Below are 25961 nucleotides of genomic sequence, written 5' to 3' on the forward strand. Positions count from 1 at the left end.
CGTGCGGTGGTGCCCCAATAAGACATTGGCAGGCCCACATGCCGTCTTGGGCCTGTCCTGTCTCAGTTGGCAATATGGCCCGATACGGCTGTTGGCTGTTGTCTGCTGGTTGTTGTTTGCTGCTGCCGGCTTTTGACCGCTGCCTGCCTGCTCCCTTATCTTTCCCCCTCACTTTCCCTTCGTCTCTTTTCTCTTTTCTCTTTTTTTTCCCTAGCCACTTTTCCAGCCCGACGGCTTCCTACACAACAACACACACACACACACACACACACACGTACGCACGCGCCAATAGCCAAAATCCGACATGATGGCACCATACACACGTGCCTGGGCCTTTTGGCTCTTCGTTCTGCTTAGCCCCATCGTGACTGCATGGTCGTGGGGGAATGCCAGGGCCGACACGCAAAGTAAGTGACCCCGGGGGCGTTTCAACTAAATGCGCACTAACCAACTCCAATATTAGAAAGCGCAAGGCGTACCATTTGTGATCTGCACTACAAGGTGCAAATCCAATCGCCTACAGCCCACCCCGTCACCTTGTACGGGGTGCTCGGGCTTGACCCATTCGCTGCCCCCTTCTACCCGCCGCATGAGGCCGGGGGCGTGCACTTGCCAAGCTACGAGACCATGCGGCGCAGCCTATTCGACACCGTCGCCGCGCAGCTACGGTTCCGCAACCTCCACCGGAGAGAATATGGAAGAACCCCCGGGGAGTTGATTCGGGTGTGGCTGGCAAGCGATCCCAAGCACTTACAACGCTACCTCGCCCAGCCCGATACCCTGAACATGCGCGGCCCGGGAACTGTGTCATACCACCGGGCCAGCGTCTGGGTGCTACGCGCCGAGGCGGCGTTGGTCCTGCTTGACGACAACTTGCGCGACGTCTACTCCCGGGTTTTTATTCCGGCCCTGCTTCCGACGGAGCCGTACGACGGCAAGGCCACAAGCATGCTCATGCGGATGAAGTCGGGGGCTGCGAAGCTATTTAGCCCGCGCGCCCAGCGGACTCAAGCCGGGCTGGGGCGGTTGCAGATGCTCCAGGCGCTGGATAACATTTGCGCTCCCACGGGCACCCACTTCAAGATGTTTTATTGACCGAGGGCAGGGTTTAACTCCGGGTATTGTCGTTGGTCGTTGTTGGTTGTTGGTTGTCGTCGGTCTGTCGTCGGTCTTGTCGTGATTTTTATTTGTATTTGCCGGCGATAAACCAAATAGAGGATACATGCTTTGCTTGCTTTACATGCTTCGATTCTCGCATTTCTTTGGACTTTGGCATGTGTTCTCAGGAGCATCATCACCTAAGCGCGGTCTAATCTGCAACACGAAGAGCATGATTCCTGGCGCCGACTCGCGTCCCAGCTGACAAAGCGGCCCCGTGATACCAATTCCAGATGCAGCAACTGATAGGTGACAGTGACGGCGGCGCTCAACATGCATGCCTAATAAGAATGTGGAAAGTGACGAAATGCTCCTCCCAGTTCCCGCAGTGGCTGAATCTCGCTCACGCCCATACCCGCAAAGTCCCCGGTCTGGCTCCTTCTGGCTGGCGTCGCCGGTGAGCCATCTGCCCAGCCCATCCTTGGAAACGCCATCAATGTCCAGTAGCTAGGCCTGCTTTTGCAAAGGCTTGGTGGGTGGATGCATCGAATCCTTCAACGTAAGCTGTCGCTTCGCGGGCATTGGGGGTCGGAGGCCGACGTTGGCCTTGACGTGATGCTGCTCTTGCTGGACGCCAATGTGGGCGAAGCCAAGGCCGACGGCTGCAGAGGTGGCCGGGGAGTCGGCTGCCGGGTTAGGGCGGGGGCTCCCAAGCTCAACGTTATTTCCGTCTTAGTGAATGGACGTGCGCGGGGCAAGCGGGGTGTCTGGGGCGTACGAGGCGTCATTGGTGTCGGGGCCAAAGCAGGTGCCGAGGCCGGGGGCTGCTGGAGGACGATGATCTGGCCGTCGTCGCCGTATGGAGGGGACCCGGCCACGACGCCAGCGGCTTTTGCCTGGCGCACATTCTTGACCCGCGGCAGGTAGTGCTAAGGCCGGCGCGTATTAGCAGGCCGTTGAGCGGGGATGGACCGTTTGTGTAGAGTTCGGCGAGGAAGCGGCGGTTGGGGACCTGCAAGGCGGCGTGGGGGTGCAATTGCAAGGGCACCCCGCTCTCCCCGCCAGGCTTGCATGTAGCGGGCTTGTCAACGTGGGGCGCAGCACACACTTTCCGAGCTACCCCTGCGGGCGGCCGCGCCTCACCGCCTTCCGCGCAAGGCTGAAGAGGCCCTCGCAGGAAGAAGGTATGCCGGGCCTAGTGGACGCCGCAACCGAAGCAATAGGGGAAACGCCTGTTTACATGGCCATGATAGAGCATCATTTCACTCATAGCTAGCGCTGTTTTAAGGTGGGATTTGGGCGCAAATTTCTTTGTTTTTATCCAATTTCAATTCCAATGTGAAGTCGATGGCTTACGTTTGCGGCTGCGGTTTGGAATGCCCAGCTCCCCGCTTTCGCCGAATGCCCTCCATAGAGAAGGAAGGCACTTTTATCACACGCCGTTTGCAGATTGGAAACATGCATACCCCCCTCCCGTTCCTTGCTTTCCCCCTCCTTTTTCCTGCATCCCTCTCTCCCCCTCCCGGCGCTTTCCCCCTCTCCCCTTCCTTTTCTCCTTCTCCCGACCGGTCCCTCATCTTTTATTCGGAATCTCTTTATATTCGGCGTCTCCCCATCTTCGCTCTGTCTTTTTTTCTTCTTCCTTTTCCAACTTCAACCACATCCTCCTTCACAGCCTCAGCCGTTCTCATTCTTCTTCGACCTGGCCCTATCCTCGTTTTACTTTTTTCCTTTCCCCCTTTTTACGTCTAACCACATCCTCCATCCTCCTTTGCAGCTTTTAACCATTTTGGTTTTTGTTCGACCTTTCCTTTTCTTTCAATTTTCCATTGCCACTCCGTGTGAAATCCATGTCAGACCAACGTCGAACTCGCAGCAGCGGCAGCAGCCAACGCCGGCCTATTAGGTCGGCGAGTGACGACCGTGCCGCACTCCACGTGCCCCAGCCCAGCTGTGGCTCGGGAAACCCCGACGACCATACCACAAGCAGCGCGGTCTCGTCTGCGAACGATACCACAAGCGACGCGGACTTGTCTGTGGACTACACCACAAGCGATGCGGACTCGTCTGTGGACCATACCCACAGCAACCCCGGCCTGTATGCGAACCATTACTCCTCTCTTCAATGGTATAGCCAGTCCGCCTATGGCCAAGAGAGCTTCGGCCCTGAGGCGGCCTCGGCCTCGGCCTCTGGGGGCCCGTCCTTCGACCTGCAGCAGCCCTTGCCCCAGCAGCAGCAGCCTTTGCTCCAGCAGCACCTCTTGCTCCAGCAGCAGCCCTTGCTCCAGCAGCAGCAGCAGCCCTTGCTCCAGCAGCAGCAGCAGCCCTTGCTGCCCCCGGGGCAGCTCCCCGGGCGGCTGCTGCCCCCCGGGCGGCTCCCCGGGCAGCTCCCCGGGCAGCGGCAGCCCCTTCCCCCGCAACCCCTTCCCCCGCAGCCCCTTCCCCCGCAGCCGAACCGGCAAGACGCCCGGCTTGTGGACGTTTCCGGAGCCAATGGCAGCGCTCGCAACCAAGGCGGCCGGCTTGGGAACGCGCGGGCCTTCCTCCGGAAGCTGTGGGAACCCGTTCGGTACATGCGGGCATGCTTTTGGAACGTCTTGGTCCCGTTTATCTGCTGGACCTGGCCCTGGGTCAAACTCATTGTCCTGCCCCCAATTCTCCTCTACGCGCTCTGGTTTCTTTACTGGCACGTCATCGACTTGGCATCGGTAACCCGCTATTGCGGTGGCACCTGGGCATCGGTGGTCCGCTTCCGCGACAACATGCTGGCTGAGCAAGAAGGCGGTGCCCTTTGGTACCAAGCCATCTTCCAGACTGCAGCGCCATTGCTCGGCTACACTTCGCTTGCCGCCGACAAGGCAGCTAAGCGCGCGACCTTCACCGCGACTATACGCCCAGTCAAACCCATACTTCCCAAGCTTCTCGACGCGTTCGCCGCCCACGATGCTTTAGAGGACGCATTGGACTCGTGGCTAGGCTGGGAGTTCAAGGTTAGCTTTCTCCCGAGTGCCAGCGTTACCATGTCGGAAGCCAATTTGCGCTACTGGCTGGGCGATTTAAACCAGCAATTGCACTCCATCCTTGAGGAAGCCGAAATCAGCTTCCAGATGCTTCAGTCGGAACTTCAGCAAGAGCCGGCCAGCCGTCACTTTCTCGCAGCCAACAACACCGCGTCCGGCCCCGGTGTCTTCTGCCGCGCGGTAGGCCCTAGCTTGGCCGCCCATCTGTTCTGCTCTCCAAGCGACGACTTCCGAGCCACGCGCGAGGTGTGGCTCCGCTTCCGCGAGCTCGGCCGCGTGCTGCAGGAGCTCCACGACGGTGTTAAGCCGCTGTTGGCACGTGCCGCCGGTGACGACGTCGAGATGTGGATGATACGTCCCTCGGGTGACGACAAGAACCCCCAGTCGAGCGTTCGATTGATGGTCCAGCGTTTCACCAAGCAGATGTGCAAAGCGGCTGAATCGTGCCAGGACCTGCTGCGCAAGGGTAAATTGGACCTGAAATGTTCCGACTTTCCCGAACTGAATCAGAAACAGCGTCGGATTTGTACGAACTATGCCAGGAAGCAAGGCCCGCCCGACACGGTCAAACTTGCCGACCACATGCAGGGCGCGGAAGCGGCCTTCACGTTTTTTTGTTACACGGCCAAGGTGTCCAGCGAGCAGTACGACGCGCTCTTTTCGCGCCGTGGCGAGGGCCTGCACGGCCTGCTCAAAGCGGTCAAAGCCAACATCCGCCGCGTCGAGCAGCACATGGACCGGTTGAGCAGCTCGCTCAGCCAGTATCGCGGCAGCTTCGGCCACCCCCAACCAGCGAATGTGGAGGAGAGCATGATGCGCGAGATCATTTTGCAGTGCCAGCAAGGGCTGCAGCCCTTTTTTTACAAGGAGGGAGAAAAGGTAGAGGAGGAACCAGGTTACCAGTGGAATGAGCCAATGAACGTGTAACAGGGCCGGTGCTGGTGGATGAGTCCCATCCATTCCAGCTTGTAGCCAAAGTCACGCACCTACCGGACCATCTGGGCGCCAGCGGGGAGTTCGTTTTGGGGTTTTGCGCGGGGGCGGATTGTACACGTAGAACAGACTGAGTGAGGATGCTTGCGCTTCAATTTATTTGCTTTGTGCTCCCCTAGTGCTGCCGTGCTTCCTGCTTTGCGCCGTGGGAAACGTCGTCGACGGCGGTTCGAGCGATCCAGCACGGTGGCTGGGCGTGGTTCGGCCCACCGGGTGGGTGCTTGGCGTCCTTTTGGCGTCGGGAATGTCGCAACCCCGGGGCAATGGCGTTGCTTTCGTGCACAACGACACGGTGCCTAGCCCCGGGCGGCGGCTGGTGCACGCGCCGCCGTCGCCGTGGCTCGTCGCGTTGCCAGCCGCTTCCACCAGGCGATTAATGGCGGCCTGGCTCGTGGTATACCGACCGCAGCACTTGTCCACGTCGATGCACCGCGTATAGGCGGGCGCCAGATCCAGGATGCAGGGGGCGCTTTGATCCGGCGCATAAAAGTGGTCAGGACTCTTACGAGCCCCGGGATCCCCTCGGCCTCTACGTCGTACTTCCGGATGCGGCCTGTTTTCGTTCCGGCGGTGGTCCTTTGTTGTCGTCCCACCACAGAAGGTGGTTTTGGGATGGTGGCTGCCTTTGTTGACGGCTTCGTTCGTGTCTTTGTTGGGCCGGTGCCTGGCCGTTTCCGTTGGCGTCCTTCTTTTATTTTTTATATTTTATTTTTATTTTATTTTTATTTTTTATATTTAATTTTCATTCCTGGGCAGCACCTTTAAATGCACCAACTCTCCCTGGCACCTGCCGCCCTACCCGATTCTGTGGACCTACGCGTCGGACTCCATCCGCCGTCGCATCAACTTCTTCACGTTGGGCATCAACAGCAAAAGGCTCAAGTATCAGTCCTATTGCATCCTTTCGACACGGGTGGGAGGCATGGACAATCAACATTTTCTGGATTGGCTCCGTGCTGCCCGCCGCGACCGCGACGGCGGCAGCAGCGCCCGCAAGCGCCCGCGACCCAGCGACAGTGCAGACATCATCGATCCGCCGACTCCTGCAACGATGGAAACCATCCCCGACAAGCGCCGCAGGATCGGCCCTTCGGCCTCCCATGGCGGCGCCGGAGAGGACCGAACCCCGCGCCCCCGAAGGCCATTCTCAAGAGCGGCCTTATCGCCGAAGCGGTCCGCATCTTTTGTCGATGAATCGTCGATCCGCAGCCACGCCCGCAGCCACGCCAGCAGCAGCATCATGAGCGAGCCGAGCAGCAACGCATCTGCTCGAAAAATACGGAGACACGTACAGTTGGGGCCGGATCCGGTGAAGTTTATGCCGTTTGCCGAGGCCGGAGACAACATCCCCAGGGCGCTAAAGGAACTGCTGCTCGACTTCAACAAGGTCGAAGCCGGCGCCGTGCCCATCATATCGCACTCGAGGCGGGACGAGATCCGCCGTTCGGAGGCGAGGGTGGGCGTATTTGAGAACGCCTTCTTGTCCGAAGGCGCCGGGCAGGGCGAGGTCGAGTCGCCCCCCCTGGAGGATGTCCTCAGGATCATGCGGATGGCGAACGAGTGCGCTGCCTTGCGTTGCGACGAGCATGCCTGGAACTGTGGCGTACACTTTCCGCTGTTGAGGCTGGCAATTCCCGAAAACAGTCTGCTCAAAATCGTTCCATGGTTTGTTCCAGCCTTCCCATTCGCGCCTTCCGCTGTTGCCCAACTCTCCCTTCTACCCTCCTGTTTTACCACATCCATTTATAACTGACGTGTGTTTTTTTATTTTTATTTTTGTTTTTTATAAATAACTTTAGCACATCTGCACGTGTTTCAAACAAGCAGTTCCTCCCCGCGAGCGTGCCCAATGACAAAATGGTCGATTTCTGCCTCGCCATTGATCCTTACTGGCCATTAGAGACGGAAGACTCAACACCTGCCTCGGTGGCCGTCGACGAAGTCAGGCTTTCCCTGTCTAGCTACTCCATCAGCCACACGGACTACGCGCCCCTGGCTCAATACCCCATCGCTTTAAGCATCGCGGCCAAGCACCAGAACGGGAGTGGCGCAGAGGCGGAAGCCCAGCTCGGCGTCTGGCAGACGGCGCAGTGGAAAATGCTCGAGGCCATGGTTTATTCAGGGCTTGCGCCCCAGGGAAGTGATGCTGGCGATATTGTCGGGCTTGCTGCCAACCCTAGCCCCGGCGCTTGCCTCGAGGAGCTGGGCTTTTTGCCGGGTATTTACATTGTCGGCCACCGTTGGACGTTTGCGGCCACCACCAGGGACCCAGAATCTGGCCGCACCACGCTTTGGACAGGTAAAGATTTCGGCAGCACGTCTGACGCGTTGGGCATTTACCGCATCATCTGGTGCCTCCGTCGCATCCAGAAGTTCCTGACAGAAGTTTACTGGCCATGGTATCAGAAGTACGTGCTTGATATGGAAATGTCGGATGGCTAAAAAAGCAACGCGCTTTCATCCAAAAAGGAGAGGGAGGAAAGGAGAGGAAGGAAAGGGGAGGAAGGAAAGGAGAAAGAAGAAGGGGAGGGGGGGGGGGGGTAAAAGTGAGAAGTGTAAAAGGGGAAAGCCTTGTAGCATTACACGTGCACACATGCAAACATAACGGAATTTCGCACAGCATAATGGCCAGCTCCTGACTCGCCAGGTATAAAACGTGCACTGATGGAGCCAGGACGGCAGGTCATCAAGATGGATAGCACAAGGACCAGGGTTCCAGACAATGCGACACCAAAAGCTTTGGCCCCATCAATGGCGATTTGGTTCGTCGTCTCCATCTTCGTTCATCCATCCACTTCTTGACAATCTCAAAGCTCCAGCCGTCAGGTCAACTCGAGCGCCTTCAAGTCCAAAGCATCACCAACAAACACACCATGACAGATAGCACCACCGCACCGCCGACCACCATGCGTGGCTGGCAGATCAACGCCGCCGGCCCCCTCACCAAGACCTTGCAGCTCAACGCCGCCATCCCGTACCCGTCGCAGCCGCTCAAGCAGGGCCAGGTGCTGGTGCGCGTGGCCTACGCCAGCATCAACCCGGCCGACTACAAGTTCCCCGAGCTGGGGCTGGCGGCGCGCGCGGTGCTCAAGCTGCCCAAGACGCTGGCCATGGACCTGAGCGGGCGCGTGGTGGCGGCCGGGCCCGGGTCGACGCTCGCGCCGGGCGCCCGCGTCGTCGGCCGCGTCGACCCGCTGCAGTCGGCCGGCGGCGGCCTGGCCGAGTACGTGGTGCTGGAGCGCGACGGCTGCGCGCCCGTCGCCGACTCGGTCCCGCTCGACCAGGCCGCGGGCGCCGGGACGGCGGGGCTGACGGCGCTGCAGAGCATCGTGCCGAATATTGTTGTCGGCGAGGGCGAGGGCAAGGCGGCGGCGGCGGCGGCGGCCCCGCGCGTCTTTCTGAACGGCGGCACCGGCGGCACGGGCACGTTTGCGATACAGGTGGCAAAGGCGGCGGGCTGCCACGTCACGGTGTCGTGCTCGACGGCCAAGGTGGATCTGTGCAAGGGGCTGGGGGCCGACGAAGTTGTCGACTACAAGACGACGGACCTGGTCAAGCACCTGCAGGACCAGGGGCCCGTGTACGACCTGGCGGTTGACTATGGTACGTTGGTTGTTGCTCTCTGGCTGTCCATCCTCTTCGGTGTAACGTAAACTGACAAGAAAACAGTGGGCACCCCCTCCACCTTGTACAAGGCCGCCGACGTCTACCTCAAGCCGGCGGCCAAGTTCGTCATGGTGGCAGGCGCCCCTGGGCTCGCCGGCGTCTTGGGCACCACGCGCAACATCCTGCTCCCGGGCTTCCTGGGCGGCGGCAAGCACAAGTTCGATGTCTACATGACCAAGAACAGGCACGACGATCTGGCGCGGCTGGCCAAGTGGATGGGGGAGGGCAAGGTCAAGACGGTGGTGCACAAGGTGTACCCGTTTGAGGAGACGCCGCAGGCTTTTGAGGAGCTCAAGAAGGGCGCGGCGACGGGCAAGATTGTGATTAGGGTGGGCGAGGAGGCTTAAATTTTGGTTGGTTCATGGTATATATATGTATGTCTGTCCCTTGCGTACAGCAGTAGTAAATTGGCGATGCATGATCAGCGCCTTTATTTGCGCAACTACATATTTACTATTCCCATGCCCGAAGCTTCCGGTGACACACACCATCACAGCCATGCACCTCCTCCCCTAACACCCCGCGTAAATGCTCTGAGCAAACAGCGTGTACGTGTCGGCGTGGCGCAGGTTCTGCGCAGCGCTCAGGCGCTGGACGGCGGCATAGCCATAGACACCAAAGTCGTCGGTCCCGGCGACCTGGCGCAGGTGGGTGGCCTCGTGCAGCGTCGTGGTGGCCTGGTCCTGGGCGTGGCAGGTGCGGCTGAGGGCGGGCAGGGCCGAGTAGTAGAGCGGGCAGTTGACCATGATGCTGGTCGAGGGCTGCGTGTAGGCCAGCACGCCGCTCGAGCAGGCGCTCAGCACGTCGGAGCAGTAGAGGCGGCTGTTGCCGCCCGTGGTGCTGCCGCACTCGGAAGCCACGCGCGCAAACACCTGCGCCACCGTGCTGCGCGTCGACGACGTGCTCGACTTGAAGTACTCGGTCATCTTGGCCGCGGACCCCGAGGCCGCCGCGGACGAGGCCTGCGCCGCCAGCGACCGGCAGGCCGAGACGGCGTTGGTGGTGGCGGTGCGGCGCGTGCCCGTGCAGTCGGACTGGACGGCGGTGCGCTTCTGCAGCAGGCGCGCGTGGAAGTCGCGGCGCACCACGGCGGCGGCGGCGCCGTCGACGTTGGCGGTGACCGTGTTGCTCGAGAAGGGCACGGCGCCCGAGATGTCGTTGGACCCCTCCGCCGCGTACGAGAAGGCGCCGGTCGAGGTGATGGAGAAGGCGCCGCCGGCGCCGAGGTCGTGCACGGCGGCCACGTCGAACTGGGCCGACAGGGTCCCGCCGGCGGCGATGGTGACGAATGCGTCGTCGGGCAGGCCGTGGGTGGCGATGGTGAGGCGGAGGCCGTCGAACTGGATCTTGGAGTCTGTGTTTGTGTCAGTGTGTATCCTATCCTCCCTTGATACGGCCGAAGCAACAACAGTAAACGCCTACCAGAGGTCGTAACCTCCGTCTTCTCGACCGCCTGCGAGTCCAGGATCGACCCCGCCTTGAGCAGCTTGAGAGCCTCGCCGCCGTTGTTGGTAACAGTGGCCTTGACCTCGCTGTTGCCCACCACCTCGATGGCGACCGACAGCGGCGAGTCGCGCGCGGCCAGGTCGATGGCGACGCCGCTGACGAGCGAGACGAGGAGCGAGGCGATGGCAAGGTACTGCATCTTGGTGTCGGGGAGGGCGAGGCACGAGGCTGGTAGGGAGGCAAGAGAGTGATACTCAGAGGCAGTCGCCCGTGTCTTTTATAGACAGTTGTCGACACGTCGACCGCTGCCATCTTGATGCCATCGTTCCCCTCGCGAGCCGAGGCATCGGCCAGTCTCCCGAGCTAGGCGATACTAGGAAGCTGCCAAGGCTACAGCCGGACATGGCTGTTTCATGCGTTATCCCTGGCGCGGGCGTGAGCAATGGCGTCGATGGCATCCGACCCAAGACGGCCCAGCATTCCGCGTTTGTAAGGTGGCTCGGGGGCGGGGTGCGGGGTTGGCCAGAGATTGTCGATCATCGGCTGCATAAAGAACTAGAAGGCGGCCAGAAGGGCCCGATGCTGGTGGCTGGCTGCCATTGGTGGGAGCCTCCCGTTCCGGACAAGGAAGGAGGCGGCGTTGGAGAGGGGGCCTGACTGAGAGCCCGGACAGGCTTCCCGTTTCTGCACGCACCCGCCTGCTGTAGTAGTACACACTTGGATGTGGTACATGGACGGTGAGGCTTTTGGTAGTCTAGACTCGTGCGGCATCGTCTCCGCTGACTCGGCAAGGTGACACTCCAATCCCAGGGACCGGGGTGGCATCGAGGCATTCCCCTTGCGCGCTCCCGGCCCTGGTTTGGTGCGGGCCTGGAGCCGAGCAGATCGTTTCCGGATCCGGCCAGTGGTTCCGGCAGTCACGATCGGGGTAACCAGCGTCTTGGCCGCTGAGCGGGGGCGTGGAAGCATGATTGGAGGACCGATTTCTCCTATGCGAGCCGGCCAGCACATAGAGGCAAGGCAGCTGCCGCGACCTTCCTGATCCGGCCGTGTGGCGGGCATGCAATGGGTTGGCCAGACCATGTCTTGGGCAGAACCCCACGATCTGGAGGCTCGGCTGGGCACGTTTCAGCGCCAGCAGGATCCGGCTTTGTTGTTATATTCGGTGGCATATATCTCGTCGTCAAAAACCAGCTGAACACCAAAGCAGCCACACGGAGCGTGTCCTGAATGTCGAGGACGTCATTGAGCTTGCTTCTGGGTTAACGACATTCCTGTCTGGGAAGCAGCCCCGAGGTATTGCTGCTGAAGAGCGAGGGGTATCTCATGGTTGTATTGCCGATTTGGCCACCATCTGTAGCCGCTAGTTTACAAACGACAGACATGTCGGCTCTCGATGGGCATCGTATAGGAGCAGAGGCAACAGCGGGGCGGTTCGGACCGGTCTCAACAAACGGGAACAATTTATTGTAGCTGGCCAGATTTCCAGTTCCCGGTTCCAGTTCCCAGTTCCAGTTCCCAGCAATAACCGACCTGCCTGATCCGGAAAGAGGCGGGTGGAGAAAGAGGGCACCATCACGACGCGCCTTCCCGGTCTTATCAGTCATGCGTCATGCGGGGTTGGCGCGATGTCGGGAGTGCAAAAGAAGGCAGCCTGGGTAGTCTCCAATCTTTGCTGTCTGGTCTGCATCTGCGTCTGCATCTGCAATCGAGACTTGACATCCCAGTTACATCACATCCATCAACCACCACACACAACACCCCTGCTCCGGCCCATGTCCGTCTGGCCCCGACCCGCCCGCATCGCCGCCCTATTCGCCGCCTTCCTGGCCATCCTCCTCCTACTACAGCGCCAGGCCACCAACCCGCCCCTCACAGCCGCCATGGCGTCCCCGGACGTGCTTTCCAAACTTGGCGTGTCGGTGTCGCAGTCGGCCGCGTCGCCGCCGACACTGGCTGTCAAGGTGGTCAACGGCAACGACGTGCCCGTCACGGTGCTGACGTGGGACTCGCCGCTCGACCCGGCCGCGCTGTCGCTGGGCCTCGTGCGCGTCACCCCCACCGGCGCCGCGGCCCCGCTCGAGCTGCCCACGCTCATGTTCCGCCGCATCATGCCGCCGGCGCCCGAGCAGCTCGTCACCATCGAGCCCGGCGCGGCCGTCGAGCGCGAGATTGTGCTCAGGGACGAGGTCGTGCCCGCCGACAAGCTGTTTGGGAGCGGCGGCAGCCCGGCCCGCGTGGCGCTCAAGGGGAGGTGGACGTGCGTCTGGGTCAAGCGTCGGGAGGACATCAGCGACGAGTCTCTCGACCGGACGAGCGGCGCCGACGACGCCTTCGAGGGCGAGTTTGAGTCCAACGAGATCGAGGTCAAGAAGGCGTAGGGGGTCCCGGGGTTGTGCTGGTGGGGTGTTAGCAGGGGCAGTGGAAGCGCGCGGCAGAGCTGATTTGCTTCGTTTGTATCTAGGCTCCATAGATGATTGCAGAAACAAACCAACCATGGCGGCAAAAGCATATCGCCTATCAAGACTATATCTACATTGTGAAAAAGTCCGTGAACGCCAGGGATTGTTATGAAGCCTTTTGGGTCCCCTCCTGATGTAGAAAAGAGCAGTAAACACAGAGCCAGAAGAGAAAAAAAGAGGACGAGACAAAACCCCCCAAGCAAAAGTCCTACGGCAGCTCGGCCACTGGTGTGAGGGCCCCATTCCTGTTGACATTTTGCGGCTGTGCGTGGCTGCCACCAGGCACCAGCGCCGCAGGGACGAGCGACGGGTTGTAGGGTCGGTATGCGCCCTGCTGGTCCGGCGACGACGAGGGCGGGGCCGGTGAGCCCCGTGGGCTTGGCTGTTGCTCGCTCCCATGCAGCTCGCTGCGCATGCTCCACGGCCTGGCGGCAGTAGCGCTCAGTTCCGACACGGCGGGCGTGACAGGGCTCGGCATGACGTGCTGAGCCGGCGGGGCGTCGCTGTAGCGGTCAAATCCGGCGTGGTTCTTGGAGTCGAAGCCGCCGCGGTCGCCGCTCTCGTGGCCGTGATGCGGCGCGTGCGGGTCGAAGACGGTGGTGTGTTTGGCGTTGCCGCCACCACCACCACCACCGCCGCCGCCAAAGTCGCTGGCTCCGTCGGCCTTGGCCTCCTTGCGCCGCTTGAGGAAGAAGAACAAGAGCGCGGCGAGCGCGGCTAGGCCGGCAAAGGCGACGCCGGCTCCGATGCCGGCCTTGGCGGCTGTCGAGAGATCGCTGGAGGGCTGGGGAGCGGCGTCAGTCGAAGGGGAGGTCTCGACGGGGACGGCACCCCCACCCGTGCCTGTGCTTGTCATCAAGGTCGACAGCGGCACCGAGCTCGAGACGGACGTGGACTGGCCATTGATGGTGGTGGGGACGACGACGATCTGGGGCGACGGGTAGTGGTCTGGCTCGAAGCTGATGCGCGAGCCCGTGGTCCTCGGCAGGCTGGCGATGCGCTCCAGGACCGACTTGTCCTTGAAGGCGATGGTGCGGGGCTCTTCGGGGCAGAAGCACGGATCACCGGACCGCAAGGTGCTAGAGCCGCCCTTGCGGCAGGCGAACCACTCCTCGGACGTGCCGTTGCAGTACGAGAGGCCGGTCCAGGGCTCGTCTGGGTGGGGGTTAGCTTGGGTATATGGTCGGGCAGATCATAGATGCCCCTCTCGTCAAAGGACGGCAACTCACTGCTCAGGTTGGGCTTGACAGGGCACTTGTCATGGTCGTATCGGGGATCGGTGCAGCCGGCAAGATACGTCTGCTTGAACTCGGCATTAAAGCAGGCGTTGGACGACAGGCAAAAGTCGGCGGCGCTGCAGCACGTCTGGCGGCCGATGGCGTCGTTGCCGCACGGGATGAAGCTCGAGTGGGAGCGCTTGCCGGCGGCGAAGTAGCAGGTGCCGTTGGACATGTAGGGGTCGATGATGGAAGCCATGCTGACTGTGATTACTTGTCGAGAAGGTGGAAGTCGACAGAGGAAGGCGACAGTGGAAGCATGCAGGAGAAAGACGAGGCCGACTCCAGCAGCTACTGCCCGTCACGGCACACAAACCGCCTGCAGTCACGGGTAAATGCGGGGCGAAGGCCAGGGAAGCGAATGGCGAGGCGAGGCGAAGAGAAGTGGGAGCAAGGGAAGAGAGAGGGAAGGTGGGATGGAGAGGCAGGAGGGAAGGGAGACGGAAATTGGGGGTTGGAAACGACGGGCAGGTGCAGACACAAGTGCAGACACAAGTGCAGTCTGGCTGGCCAGGGGAGGTGTCGGAAGCGGGTGGCTGCCGTTCCCGTGTTTGTCACCTGGTGTTTGTGACGGGCCCTTTTTGCTCGCCAGGCTGTCTGCCCAGGCCGGCTGCAACCATGCGTCACATATCAATGCCGTCCTTTGGCTGCACAGCTGTGTTGGAGAGTGGGACCAGGCTGAGGGCCGTCTGAGAGTCTTAAGGAGGAGCCTGTGGAGGTACTTCAATAACATCCAAAACCAACAGCACACAGACCCGCTTTTAATCAGCCCCAAACATCAAAAAGTGGCTCCCTTCCTCCTCCTCCTTGGGCAGATCAGGCAGATCCTCCCCCTCCAACAGCCCTCCCCGTCCTGGGCTCCCTCAGGATCCCCGCCTCGACCAGGTCCGCCGCCAGCCGCGCCAGCAGCCCGTCGCACCCTCGCGCCGCCAACACATTGACCGCTACGGGGTAGCTCTCCTCGCGCCCGCTGACCCTGCTCGCCGCCGTCTCGTCGCCGAGCGGGAACACGCTGCTGGGCACCCCGGCGAAGACGCTGATGCGCGAGCTGCTGAACCCCAGCGGCGGGGCCGACGGCGCCGTCAGGTACTCGTCGCGGTACGTCGTCCCCGCCGGTGCGCCGTCGACAAGCACCACCAGCGACGACGAGCACTCGTCGCCTGTAGCCCGCGGCAGCACCTGCTCGTTGAACCACCCGCCGAACAGCGTCTTGTTGCGTTGCGCCTCTTCCAGTGCCGATTCCGGCAGCCCGTCGCCGTATGCCCACCGCGCGCGCGCCTGCGGGTTCACAAACGGCCGCCGACCCTGGTGCGCCGCCGCGTAGTCGCTGTACAAGGGGTCCCGCACCAGCACTGTTTGCTGCTTGGTGATGAGCACCCCGTACACCAGCCCCAGCAGCTCGTCCAGCGTCGCCCCCGCCGCCCCCGACGGGCGCGTGCGCTCCCACTCGTCGGCCAGCCCCAGTGCCTCTACTTTCCCGCAGCCTACAAAGTGCTTGAGCTTGCGCACAAAGTCGTGCACCAGCACCGCCCGCTGCGAGGTCGAGTTGGCAGCCGGAAGTCCCATGGTGTAAATCTTGGGCGGGTACCTGGCCCTGCCCGCCGCGGCCAGGGACGTGTAGTTGTCGGCAAACAGCGCCTTGTTGGCCGCGTCCCAGAGGCGGGCGTCGCGCAGCAGGAACCCCGGCGTGTCCAGCGCCGGCGACAGCGGCAGCACCCCGTCCAGCTCGACCAGCCCGTGCGTCGGCCGGTTCCCAAACACGCCGCCCACCGCCGCCGGGATCCGGATGGACCCTCCCGTGTCGGAGCCCACCGACAGGTCGAGCCACGGGTAGCTGGCCATGGCCGCGCCCGCGCCCGACGACGAGCTCGACGGGTCCTGGTAGCCGTCCCCCCTCGGGTTCCAGGGCGCGTGGTAGTCGACCCAGTCCGCCGTCGGCCGCTCGCCGTTGGCGAACTGGCTCAGCTTCTGCTGCCCCACGATAACGGCCCCGGCGTCGACGAGGCGCTGCATCGACGACGCCGTCCGGTCGGCCACCCCGTACAGCTCGTACCATGCGCGGCTGCCGCACGAGTTCTTGGCACCCCTGAGCGCGAAGAGGTCCTTGACCCCGACCCGCACCCCGGCGAGCGGCCTTTTTGTTGTGGGCGTGTAGTACAGTCGGCTGGGCACCCCTACTGTGAGCGACGCTGATGATGCCACGTGTGCCGACAGCGCCTGGAAGCTGCCGTCGGGGCGCTGCAGCAAGGACTCGGAGAAGGCGCCGGCTGAGTCGGGGTAAAGCCTGTAGACGGGGAAGAGGCGGCCAGTGCTTTGCTCGAGGAAGTAGGGTCCGGAGGGGGGCACGGGACCGTTGGGGCTCGTCTCCAGTGGCATCGTCATAGTTTCAGATGGTGCCCCGTCATTTTGTTCGCCGGCTAGGAACACGGCGCGCGCGAAGCCCATGTGAAAGACGTCGTCGATGCGTGTCCAGTTGCGGAATAAGCCTCCCAGCTCAGACGCTGCAGTCGGCGTCCCCACCACCGCCACGGGCCGGAGCCCAAACACGGACGGGACGCTGGCAGGAAACGCGGCCGAGGGTAGCGACAGGTTGCCGACGGAAAACGGCGAGACGTACAGGTCCACCCCGTCCAGCGCCACCGAGAGGCCCTGTGGGACCAGCTGCGCCGCGACGGGATGGGAGGCCAGCCCGAGGAGGGCTAGCAGGGCGATATGGGTGCTGACCATGCTGCGTTGTGATGTGTCTGTGGTAGAGCAGCACGAGACGGCTGTCCAGTGTAGGCCCAGTGCCACCTCGTGGTGAGGCCAGACCTAGACCGTGTCTTTATTAGTATCCGCCATTATCGGCCTGCCGCCCGAAGGCCCGACTGCGGGGGCTATCGTGTCGTTGGCATCTTGGCTGCCACCAAGGCGTGCAGGTCATGACATGTCCCGATAAGCGTGCAGGTTTCCGGTCGCAGCCCCTGGGTTCGCTATCTGTCCTGGAATAGGTTAGTGTTATCTATGCCCATGGTGGGGTCTGCATGTTAGTGTGCTTGGTATGTACCACCATGAATCGCACTTCCGAGAGTGCCCCAATAAGCTGCCATGTCGTGACACGGTGTCAACCAACGGTCCGATGGTGTAGTCGGTTATCACGTGAGCTTAACACGCTCAAGGTCCTCAGTTCGATCCTGGGTCGGATCATGGTTACTTCTTTTTATTTCGTCCCTTTTGCTTTTGATACTTCTTTGCGAGGTTGCTGGAGTTGGCACCGGGTTGCCCTCCATGATGTGCAGGCTCGCCCTGGACGCGCCCTGTCAGCCACTCGGCCTCGGTCATCTTGCCGGCGTTGAAGGCGACCACGGCGCGGACGTCGTCGCGGGTTTCGGGGAAGCTCTGCCGCAGCGCGCCCACTAGGACACGACTAGACTTCAGGACCTTGTCGCGGACAGTCCGGCAAATACTACTGTTCCGTAGAAAAGACGAACGCGGCCTGCGTGGCGATGGACGGCTCGTCGCCGCCCCCGTGTCCCCTTTCCGTGCCCAGCGGGCGCAGCAGCAGGTCGCCCGTGCCACCGACGTGCGGCGAGATCGTCCGCAGCCTGGCGACGTCTAGCTCCTCGTCCGTTAGCTTCGTGTCCAGTCGTCAGAGCTTGCCGCATTGCTTGTCGGCGTCGAGGGCGCTGCGGCAAACGATTGCGATGCGGCCCGGCCCGTTCTGCTCATCCTTAACGGGGGACAGCGGCATCGCCATGATGACCAGCCGTACAGTGTCCTGTCTGGCGCCCGAGTTGTTGCCGCAGATGTTGAGCTGGCCAAAATGTAGGCTCTTCTGCCGCCAGACGCTCTGTTGTGACTTGCCGAGCTTGTGGAAGCGCTCAAAGAGCTGCTACTCGACCGAGGTCCCGGGCGCTCGGCCACGGAGCGGCCTGTCGACGACCTCGAGGAAGTAGGGGATGCTAAGGGTGTGGTCCGGCACCAAGGTCAAGACCTAGTTGATGGCCCAAAGCCTGGCCGAGAGGTCGGGGTCGTGTTTGGCGTGTAGAAGGATGTGACACTGGGCGTGCCTTTTGGTCGGTGGTCAGAATCTCGGGGGGGGATCACCTTTTTGGATTGGCGGTAGGCCTGAGGATAAGACGGGCTCCGTGGTAATGGAGCGTCCGCCGTCGGTAACAACATGGTAGCGCGGCGCGTATGCCAGAAAGACGGCGTCAGTGTCCTAGCGCAGCGAAGGTTCGAGGAACACGCGCCGGGCGTTAAAGGATTTTGCATGGTCGAATAAATCCTGGAAAACGCAGGCCGTTCATGTGTGTTATCACCCAGCCAACAAACAGCTCGCGGTGCTTCTCGTCCAACACGCTCGACTTGTCGTACAGCTTCTTGATTTCCTCCCGCCATGGCCCCATCTCCTTCCACTGCTTGGCGACGTCCTCGGGCTCGGTGGCGCTGACACGGCCCATGGCCATGGGGACCACGTGCCCGGAGTCCGGCGTGGGCCTGCTAAGCGTGCGCGCCGCCCTGTCGATGGCGCGGCCTAAGAAGTTGACGATGGTCGCGACCTTGAGTCACTTCAGGGTGTCAGACAAGTCACAATGGCAAGAAAAGCAATGGGAGTAATGACGGGGAGGGCGGCAGGAGCTGGCAAATGGTGTAACATAAAGGATTACAACACAAATGTAAGTTCCATGGAAATTCGCCGCCGAATTTGGCTGGCGCTGGTCGCCGATTTAAGCGGCAATTTGCCCTGGATGCCAAGCCAAGGTCCGCCATGGTTGATACACGTACGCCCCACCGTTTCCCTATTGTAACGCTTACAATAGCACTTTTTTCCGGCGGAAGCTTAAGCTATCGACCCTTAAAGTTAGCAAGGCGCCGTTCAATATTGAAATTACATAAAGCCCATTTTGGTTTTTTCCAAAACCTCGCTCGTTTACAAAAAATCAACCTTATCCCATTTTCGAACCATCCTTTTAAATTATTAAACATATTTTGCTTTTTTTACATTATCCGTATTACACGTTAATTTTTTCTCCTCCACGTTTGCTTAACGAATCCTGGCTTGCCACAATTTTATTTCCCTCGATTTATTTTCTCGCATCATTTTACCGTTTATTTTTTAACTTTATCATTTGCCAAGCTTTCCTTTATTAACCATAAGCGTTAAACTTAACTGAAAAAGCGATATCGAGCATCCGGCCAAGCATTACCAACGACGTTGTAAAAAGTTGGTTAATTAAGGAACCGTAAAAAAATTATATTCCGATTTTACAAAAATTAACATGTTCGGGGTAACGCGCAAGTGGATAAGGTAGCGGCATTTTACTAAAAAATTATTGCGAAGGAATAAAAGCTAATGATTTTTGGCAAACATTGCAAGCTGCTTCGCAAAAACAAACTGGAACACATTAAAAAATTAACCAAAAAAGACATTATGATTTTTTTTAAATGGATGCTTGATACGTCCAATAAAAAAAATTAGGAAAAAAAGTACAATTTACAAATACAAAAAAGTTTTTGCTATGCTGTACCGCGCCGCTATCGGCCGTGCTATAGCGGACGAAGTGAACGAGGAGCTTAACGACGTAAATGAAAGGGCAAGCAAAGGGGAACCGAAAAAGCGCAAAATAACTAACGACATATTTTTGGCTTAATTTATTAATGGCCCCCTTACAACAAAGCACAATTTGAACAAAACATTTAAAAAAAAACCCGTTATAAATGTCGACGACCTTTTCCTTGTCCTTTATTACCATTGGGTCCTTAATACGTCGGTATTTCCAAACGAAAGGTAAAGGTTACAATTTTCGCTTTTGCTTTTTTTCCAAGCGTATACTGCTTTAAAACCGGGAGCATTGGTATGCAAGCGAACAACCCATAAAAGCCTTAAAATGCATGATATGGAAAGCGAAAGCGGGGCTAAAGGCAATATATCCGATCAAGCTAGCCTGGAATTGGCGGAGGTTAAAACTTTTTATTACAAAAACGTTACAATCCTTTTATTTCCAAATCCAAATGGTCGAAATGTTTTTGCTATGGAAATTACGCTTAGGTTTATAAAAGGATAAAAAAGCGCTTTAATCCGTAAGTACAAAGCTTGCCGTCGAATTTTATGGCATTAAAAGCTAATAGCTTTTAGCAAAACATTTATCCTTACAAAAGTGGATACGCTTATTTTCGACGCAATTATGCACATAATTGTTATTGGCATATTCGATAACGTATTTAAAGCCAATATTAATTAGGTAAATAAAATATATTATATTTGCGTTTTACCACCCCGTTGCAGCAATGTTTTTCGTTGGAAAAAAAAATGGATAAATATTTACATTTTCCGCCAAGCTGTAAAAACAAAGGACGGGTACAAAACGTTAAAAACCGAAGCTTTGCATTATTACACTTACCTTTACACCTTATAACGATTTGGTATTAATGCGGGATTTATGCAATTGTTAATATCCTATATAATTTAACGTGGGGCTAGAAAAGCCGTAAAAGGTAAAAAATATATGCATTTACCATTTTTAGCTTAAAGTACTAACAATTTTAAACCGTTGCTATACAAGCTTAATTGCAATAGGTTATAAACCATCGAAATGCCGGTACTTACTAAGCCTATATTAATTCGAAAGTTTAATGCTACGTTAAAGCTGCCACGGCTCACACCTTATTGTCATAAAAAAGGCTTTGTTGTTGCACGAAAAGGAAGCTATTTGGGCAGAGCGTCCCTGGCGTTCTGTCGCGGTTTTGTAAGCGTAACGTTGGCGCGCTAAAAGTGCGGCTTTAAGTTCCTCCCCAGGTGCCCCGACGCGTACCGTAACAAAAGCAGTTTTTTTTGGCCAGCCATCGAATCAAGCCTTTTTTAAAGCAATTACGCATATGAATTGCTACGTCGATTCTCGGGCACTAACAGGACTTACCGCTAAACAAATTTCCAAATTGCAACTTTATTCGGAAATGCAAAAGCGATAAAAGCTTTTAAACTTCTTTTTTTAATAAATTAAATCGGATTTAAAAACGATTACAAAAGCATAAGCGGCCAATACGAAGCTATACCAATTGTACCAATAAGCGAAAAAAGCTTTCGATTTTACAAAAAATGCGTTAAAGAATGCAGCAAAAAAGGATGCGCGGCAATACTTTTTTAGCAATATCGATACGTTAAATATTAATAAATAGCTTAAAAGCGCTATATATAAATTGGGCTTTGGCTTTATTAATTAAAAATAGCCCGAAATCGAATATATTTTGGAAAAGCGCAAAAAAGTTGTTAATATTATTTGCAAAAATTTATCGCAGCTAAATAAAAATGCTAAGGTAAAGCATTAAATTAGCGCTAAAAATGCTATACTTTTTTTTGCCGCAAAAAAAAGCCGCAACGGAAACGAATGCTTGCTTAAAAAGTTTAAAATGGAAGGCAAAGCTTTAAACGTTTGCAAAATATTTGGAATTATGCTAAAACATAATGCTGTTTTTGCATTCGAAACGGCAATTATCGTTATTTTTTTTTTGTATACAAAACGAAGGATTATATGGAAATTTATTTGGCGATATTTAATGCATGCGGTAAAATTTTTTGTTTAAAATTAGGATGTTGCAAAAAGTTGCAAGGTTGCATTGCATTTAAAGCTTATGTTGCTTTAATGCATAATTATAATATTTTCCGAAAGCGTTAAGTATGTTTTGCTTTTATTTTTAACAAAATATTATTATGTATTAGCTTAACGTTGTTATTTGGGACATTGTTGTAAATATTTGTAACGGTTGGTTAGGGTTAACGTTGCACGCGCTTATATAAACTTTAATGTCGAACCATACGTTGTAATTTAGCATCGTACCTTTTTGTAAGTGTATGGCGTAATGGGAAAGGTTTATTTTAATTGCTACAATATTTATTACCCAATAAATTGGAAAATAAGTATTTAATCGCTAAATTTTTAAAAAAAAACCTAACTAAATAAAAAAAGCTTTCGTATTTATTTTTGCTGCGGCTTTGCAATTAATTTTGCGGAAGTGTAACCAGTTTGCGGCGGTGTCCGCCGTTTTTATTTGCATGCTTTTGCTTGCGGGGGGTTTTTAGTTATTATTTAGCAAGGCTTACGTAAAGCTTTGCAATTGTTTAAAGCTTTTTGCACCACCGAATTAAAGTTCCAACAAATATAAAAAGCATTTAATTTGGTGGAAAAGGTTTAAAGCAATTAACGGTTGCTAGCCGGGTAAGCAATTTGCCCCGCACGTGCTTTAAAGCACGTGCAGGCTATAAGCTAGCCAAATTCTTTTAAATTGGCTGGGTTACAAACAAATTGTATAAGGTTTGCGGGAATTAAACCCCGCAACCTTTTGCCCGCTTGCATGTTCGCGTACAAAAGGTTAGCCAAAGCGCAATTATTAATTTTATTAACCACCATTCGTAATAAATGCCGTGCTATAACATTAAAAACAGGTTTGTTGCTTGCAAGCTTATTACGTGCTTTTTGTTGGAAGCCCCGTTAATTGCTATAACGGTTAGCAATTCGTTTGCCGCTTTTTGTAATTTGCTTATCGCTTTTTAAAATTCGCCCACCGCCATTGCAATGCTACCAATACAAAATTACGATTGTAAATTAGCCAATGTAAAGCCACCAAAATAAAGCTGCTAATGTAAATTTACGAATGTAAAAGCGTAAGGTAAACATAAATAGTTATTTGCTTTCCAGGTTTTTTAAAAAGGAAATTTATATATGTTTTTTTAGCGGCTTTCCTTTTATAAGCTTTAAAGCTTAACATAAATTTTTAATTTCGCTTAAAAGCTTGTAACGATTTGGGTTAAAGCTTATAAGCCAAAACTTACAAATTAAAATTTATATGGTTAACGGTTATTAAAACGCGTTAAATACACCCCAAGCACTTTGCAACAGCCTAGTATGGTGGTATGCACGATTTTTTAAATAAGCTATGCAAACGAGCAATTTAAGCAATGGTTTAAATTAATAACCTTTTGGAACGCTATTAGCGCAATGGCATAAAGCTTGTACCATTATTGTTACACAAAAGCGCAACGCGAAAAGAAAAGGTGGTGCGGTGCTTTAACCCACGGGCTATCTTATAGCTTGTGCGCCGTAAATGCTTGCGGCGTGCGGTAAACTATCCTAAACCGTTACACAAAAAGTGCAAAAAAAATTGCCGGCAATGCTGGTTGGATTAATAAACGCAACCTTAAAGTGCGCTTCCAATTTAAAATTGCGTAACCCAAAAGGGTTCGTGCATTTACAATCCATTTTTTGCACCCGGAGCATTAAAGCTTTAAAGCTTTTAATGCCCATAATATTATGGTTTAATTGCAATACTTTTGCAACCCAAATCCAAAAATGATATTATTGCCAAAATGTTATTTAATTGCTAAATAAATGGCTAATAACCTTACCCATAAAATAGCATTAGTACTTTAGAAAAATAAATGGAGCTGGTAAAGTAATGGACATTAAAATAAGGCTAAAAATAACCTAGCATTAAAATGGATATATGGGGTAACTAAAAGGCATATGGAAATAGGAAGTAAAAATGTTTAACCATTGCAATAATAATAATTTTAAAGTTAAATGCAAGTTAGCCGTTGGAGCTTCCTGGAAAGGAAGTAAGTAAATTTTTTATTGGTTGCTAAATAATTACATTTTGGAAATGGAAGTTTTCCTGGTTTTTTCGGGGCCAAAGCGGTACCAAAGTTCGCATTTCGGCTAAAAATTCCTTTTTAAGCATTACAACTTGCTTTTTAAACGTTACAAATAACTTTCCCAAGCGCTTTACAAAGCTTACCAGCTTTTTATTGCAACATACCGATTAATATAACAACCAACGGTTTTTAATAATTAAACTCGCTAACCTCGCCGCTTTTCCGGCTTGTAAGGGCTTTTTTAGCCAACCAATAAATATTAAAGCTCGTAAATCCAAATATAAGGACGAAAGCAAAAGGTTTGGCCATTTAAAGTACTTTGGAACCAAGCTATTAGCTTAAAAGGTAAATTGCCAACCCCAATTTAAAAGGCAAGCTGCCAAGTTGCAAAAGAAATGGTTGTAATGGGCCCCCGGCATTGGATTATCCTAGTATTACCCATTGCCAAAATGCTACCCAATTGCCAAGAAAATGGCGTGCAAAAATAAACGGAGCGGGTGGGGAATGCTAAAAAATAAATGTAATAGCGTGCAAATTGGAAAAAAACAAAGCGGAAAGCGTGCAATATAACCAAAAATAACCAAATAACTGTTAGAAGCACGGGCGAAACCGCCCGGTAAAAAGCGGGGGGCGTTAAAAAGACGGGCGAAACCGCCCGGCAAAAAAGGAAAAAGGGGGCGCTAGCAGCTAGCCGGGCACGAACCTTTTTAGGGATATGCCGGCGAGTTACCGGTATTGCGGCCAAAGCATAATGGCAAAGTTAAAAAATAAAGTAAAGCTTAAATTGTACGAAAGCGTATGGAACGCGAAAAATTTATAAAACCAACCCCGTATGCTTAAAAGGGCACGAAAAAAGGAAAGGTTAAAAAAGGAATAATTTTTATTAAAAATAGCATTTTTGGTAAAAAATTTACGGAAGTTTAACAAAAAAAACACCGTATCCAGCCCGTAATTTGGTAATTACCCGCTTTTGCACCAATTAACCCTTAATGTATTGTTCCTTTTTTTTACTTTTTTTATTTAAAAAATAAGCCTGGGTAATTACCGAAAAGGATCGAACAAATTTGAAAAGGGCATTTGCAATTTTGCATTATTTATAATAACGCCCGACGTTACGTTAAGCACGTTGGAAAAAGCCGTTAAGCTACCAAAACAAAATACCAAAAAAGCCCCGCAAATTTCCAAAGATTTTAAAAACCTTTTCGTAAAAAAGCTGCAAAAAATAAACAACGCGTTAAAAGCTTAAAGCAAACGCGCCCGCTTAATTTAAAAAATCCAAAATAAAAGGTTAAAACATGCGTATAAAAGTTTAAACGAAAATAAAAAAAATACTTTTAAGCAACGGAAAGGTTTTATATAAAATAAAATTACTTTTAAACCGTTTATGCTTAAAAAATTTGCAATATAGCAAAATATTGCTTATTATATTAACAATTACAAGTTTATTTTCGAAAGCAAAAAAAAACGTTACGGTAAAAACCGTGTAAAGGTTTAAATAGCTTCCAGTAATTTCGATTATTAGTAACGGGCATAATAAACAAAATATAAGCAAATGCATTACCCGGATACCCAAATATTGCTTACGTAAACCGATTTTTTGCAATAGCTTTAAATAAGGTTGAAAAACCCCAATTTGCAAATATAGCAAGCAATTAAAAAGTTTGCGGGAAATATTGTTATTAAGCAAAAAAAATACAAATTGTTTAAAACGTTTCGAATTCGTTAAATTTAATAAAAAATAACTTTTCCGAACTAGCGTTTAAATAAACGAAAATAATATTATTATTTAAAACCGCTTTTGCTTCCCCAACTTCGCAACGGAAAAACGCCATTAAATACAGCAAATTTAACATTAAATTTAAACTTTTCGCTTCCGGTTCGCCACCGAACGTATGTCCGCGCGCGAGCGCGCTTACGGCGCGGTTGCTAGCAGCGCTAACAGCCCCGAAAGCGGCGGAACGGTTACCGACCGCCCCGAAGCTAGCAACAATATTACCATAATTAACGCCCCCGACCTTTTCCCAACGCGCACCCGCATTGCAAATTTAAAAAACCAATTAATCGAAATACTAAGGCTTTTTGTGCCCCCCGGTAGCATTAAATTAATGTTTAAAATTGTAAAAAAATAAATTAAAACCGTAATAAACGCGTTCGAAACGCGGTTTTGCAATTATTGCAATTATATGCCCAATTACTTTTGCATTATAAAAAACGAAATTATTGCTAAAATACGCAACGTTTTGCAAATAAATTACCAATTACGCTTTAGTTTTAGCAATCGGTTTGCCGCAAAGCGGTTAAACCGGTAATTACCCGCTTACAATCCGCCTTTACGCTATTTTTTAATACCGGCCCCCCCCCGAAATATATT

General features: G+C 54.1%; 11 protein-coding genes and 1 non-coding gene across 12 annotated transcripts; 7 read left to right on the forward strand and 5 right to left on the reverse strand.

Annotated features, from left to right (window-relative positions):
• The first annotated feature begins 100 nt into the window (after nt 1-100).
• Nucleotides 101-1456, forward strand: GGTG_05041 (hypothetical protein). Its single transcript, XM_009222840.1, has 2 exons — nt 101-407; nt 464-1456. Exons 1-2 carry the CDS (start codon nt 305-307, stop codon nt 1093-1095), a joined length of 735 nt encoding a protein of 244 aa, XP_009221104.1. The 5' UTR covers nt 101-304; the 3' UTR covers nt 1096-1456.
• A 182-nt stretch (nt 1457-1638) lies between these two features.
• On the forward strand, nt 1639-2025 carry GGTG_05042 (hypothetical protein; the record flags this gene model as incomplete). The annotated part of the gene is made up of 1 exon (XM_009222841.1): nt 1639-2025. One exon carries the CDS (start codon nt 1639-1641, stop codon nt 2023-2025), a length of 387 nt encoding a protein of 128 aa, XP_009221105.1.
• Nucleotides 2026-3860: 1835 nt separating this feature from the next.
• On the forward strand, nt 3861-5045 carry GGTG_05043 (hypothetical protein; the record flags this gene model as incomplete). The annotated part of the gene is made up of 2 exons (XM_009222842.1): nt 3861-4584; nt 4669-5045. 2 exons carry the CDS (start codon nt 3861-3863, stop codon nt 5043-5045), a joined length of 1101 nt encoding a protein of 366 aa, XP_009221106.1.
• An 876-nt stretch (nt 5046-5921) lies between these two features.
• GGTG_05044 (hypothetical protein) lies at nt 5922-7641 on the forward strand. Its single transcript, XM_009222843.1, has 2 exons — nt 5922-6776; nt 6911-7641. The coding sequence occupies exons 1-2, from the start codon at nt 6034-6036 to the stop codon at nt 7551-7553; spliced, it is 1386 nt and encodes a 461-aa protein (XP_009221107.1). The 5' UTR covers nt 5922-6033; the 3' UTR covers nt 7554-7641.
• A 139-nt stretch (nt 7642-7780) lies between these two features.
• Nucleotides 7781-9239, forward strand: GGTG_05045 (hypothetical protein). Its single transcript, XM_009222844.1, has 2 exons — nt 7781-8714; nt 8781-9239. Exons 1-2 carry the CDS (start codon nt 7985-7987, stop codon nt 9122-9124), a joined length of 1074 nt encoding a protein of 357 aa, XP_009221108.1. The 5' UTR covers nt 7781-7984; the 3' UTR covers nt 9125-9239.
• A 50-nt stretch (nt 9240-9289) lies between these two features.
• Nucleotides 9290-10422, reverse strand: GGTG_05046 (metallo-endopeptidase; the record flags this gene model as incomplete). Its single annotated transcript, XM_009222845.1, has 2 exons — nt 9290-10131; nt 10200-10422. The coding sequence occupies 2 exons, from the start codon at nt 10420-10422 to the stop codon at nt 9290-9292; spliced, it is 1065 nt and encodes a 354-aa protein (XP_009221109.1).
• Nucleotides 10423-10778: 356 nt separating this feature from the next.
• Nucleotides 10779-11192, reverse strand: GGTG_05047 (hypothetical protein; the record flags this gene model as incomplete). The annotated part of the gene is made up of 1 exon (XM_009222846.1): nt 10779-11192. One exon carries the CDS (start codon nt 11190-11192, stop codon nt 10779-10781), a length of 414 nt encoding a protein of 137 aa, XP_009221110.1.
• Nucleotides 11193-11846: 654 nt separating this feature from the next.
• GGTG_05048 (hypothetical protein) lies at nt 11847-12750 on the forward strand. Its single transcript, XM_009222847.1, has one exon. It carries the CDS (start codon nt 11852-11854, stop codon nt 12602-12604), a length of 753 nt encoding a protein of 250 aa, XP_009221111.1. The 5' UTR covers nt 11847-11851; the 3' UTR covers nt 12605-12750.
• A 143-nt stretch (nt 12751-12893) lies between these two features.
• On the reverse strand, nt 12894-14161 carry GGTG_05049 (hypothetical protein; the record flags this gene model as incomplete). The annotated part of the gene is made up of 2 exons (XM_009222848.1): nt 12894-13840; nt 13915-14161. The coding sequence occupies 2 exons, from the start codon at nt 14159-14161 to the stop codon at nt 12894-12896; spliced, it is 1194 nt and encodes a 397-aa protein (XP_009221112.1).
• Nucleotides 14162-14778: 617 nt separating this feature from the next.
• GGTG_05050 (hypothetical protein) lies at nt 14779-16689 on the reverse strand (the record flags this gene model as incomplete). The annotated part of the gene is made up of 1 exon (XM_009222849.1): nt 14779-16689. One exon carries the CDS (start codon nt 16687-16689, stop codon nt 14779-14781), a length of 1911 nt encoding a protein of 636 aa, XP_009221113.1.
• A 385-nt stretch (nt 16690-17074) lies between these two features.
• GGTG_20093 lies at nt 17075-17148 on the forward strand. Its single transcript has one exon. It is a non-coding gene; the product is annotated as a tRNA-Val (tRNA).
• Nucleotides 17108-18910, reverse strand: GGTG_05051 (hypothetical protein; the record flags this gene model as incomplete). Its single annotated transcript, XM_009222850.1, has 6 exons — nt 17108-17368; nt 17433-17575; nt 17639-17830; nt 18264-18503; nt 18760-18789; nt 18890-18910. The coding sequence occupies 6 exons, from the start codon at nt 18908-18910 to the stop codon at nt 17152-17154; spliced, it is 843 nt and encodes a 280-aa protein (XP_009221114.1). The 3' UTR covers nt 17108-17151.
• Nucleotides 18911-25961: the final 7051 nt, after the last annotated feature.

The sequence above is a fragment of the Gaeumannomyces tritici genome, assembly GCF_000145635.1.
Source record: "Gaeumannomyces tritici R3-111a-1 unplaced genomic scaffold supercont2.2, whole genome shotgun sequence".
Lineage (NCBI taxonomy): Eukaryota > Fungi > Ascomycota > Sordariomycetes > Magnaporthales > Magnaporthaceae > Gaeumannomyces > Gaeumannomyces tritici.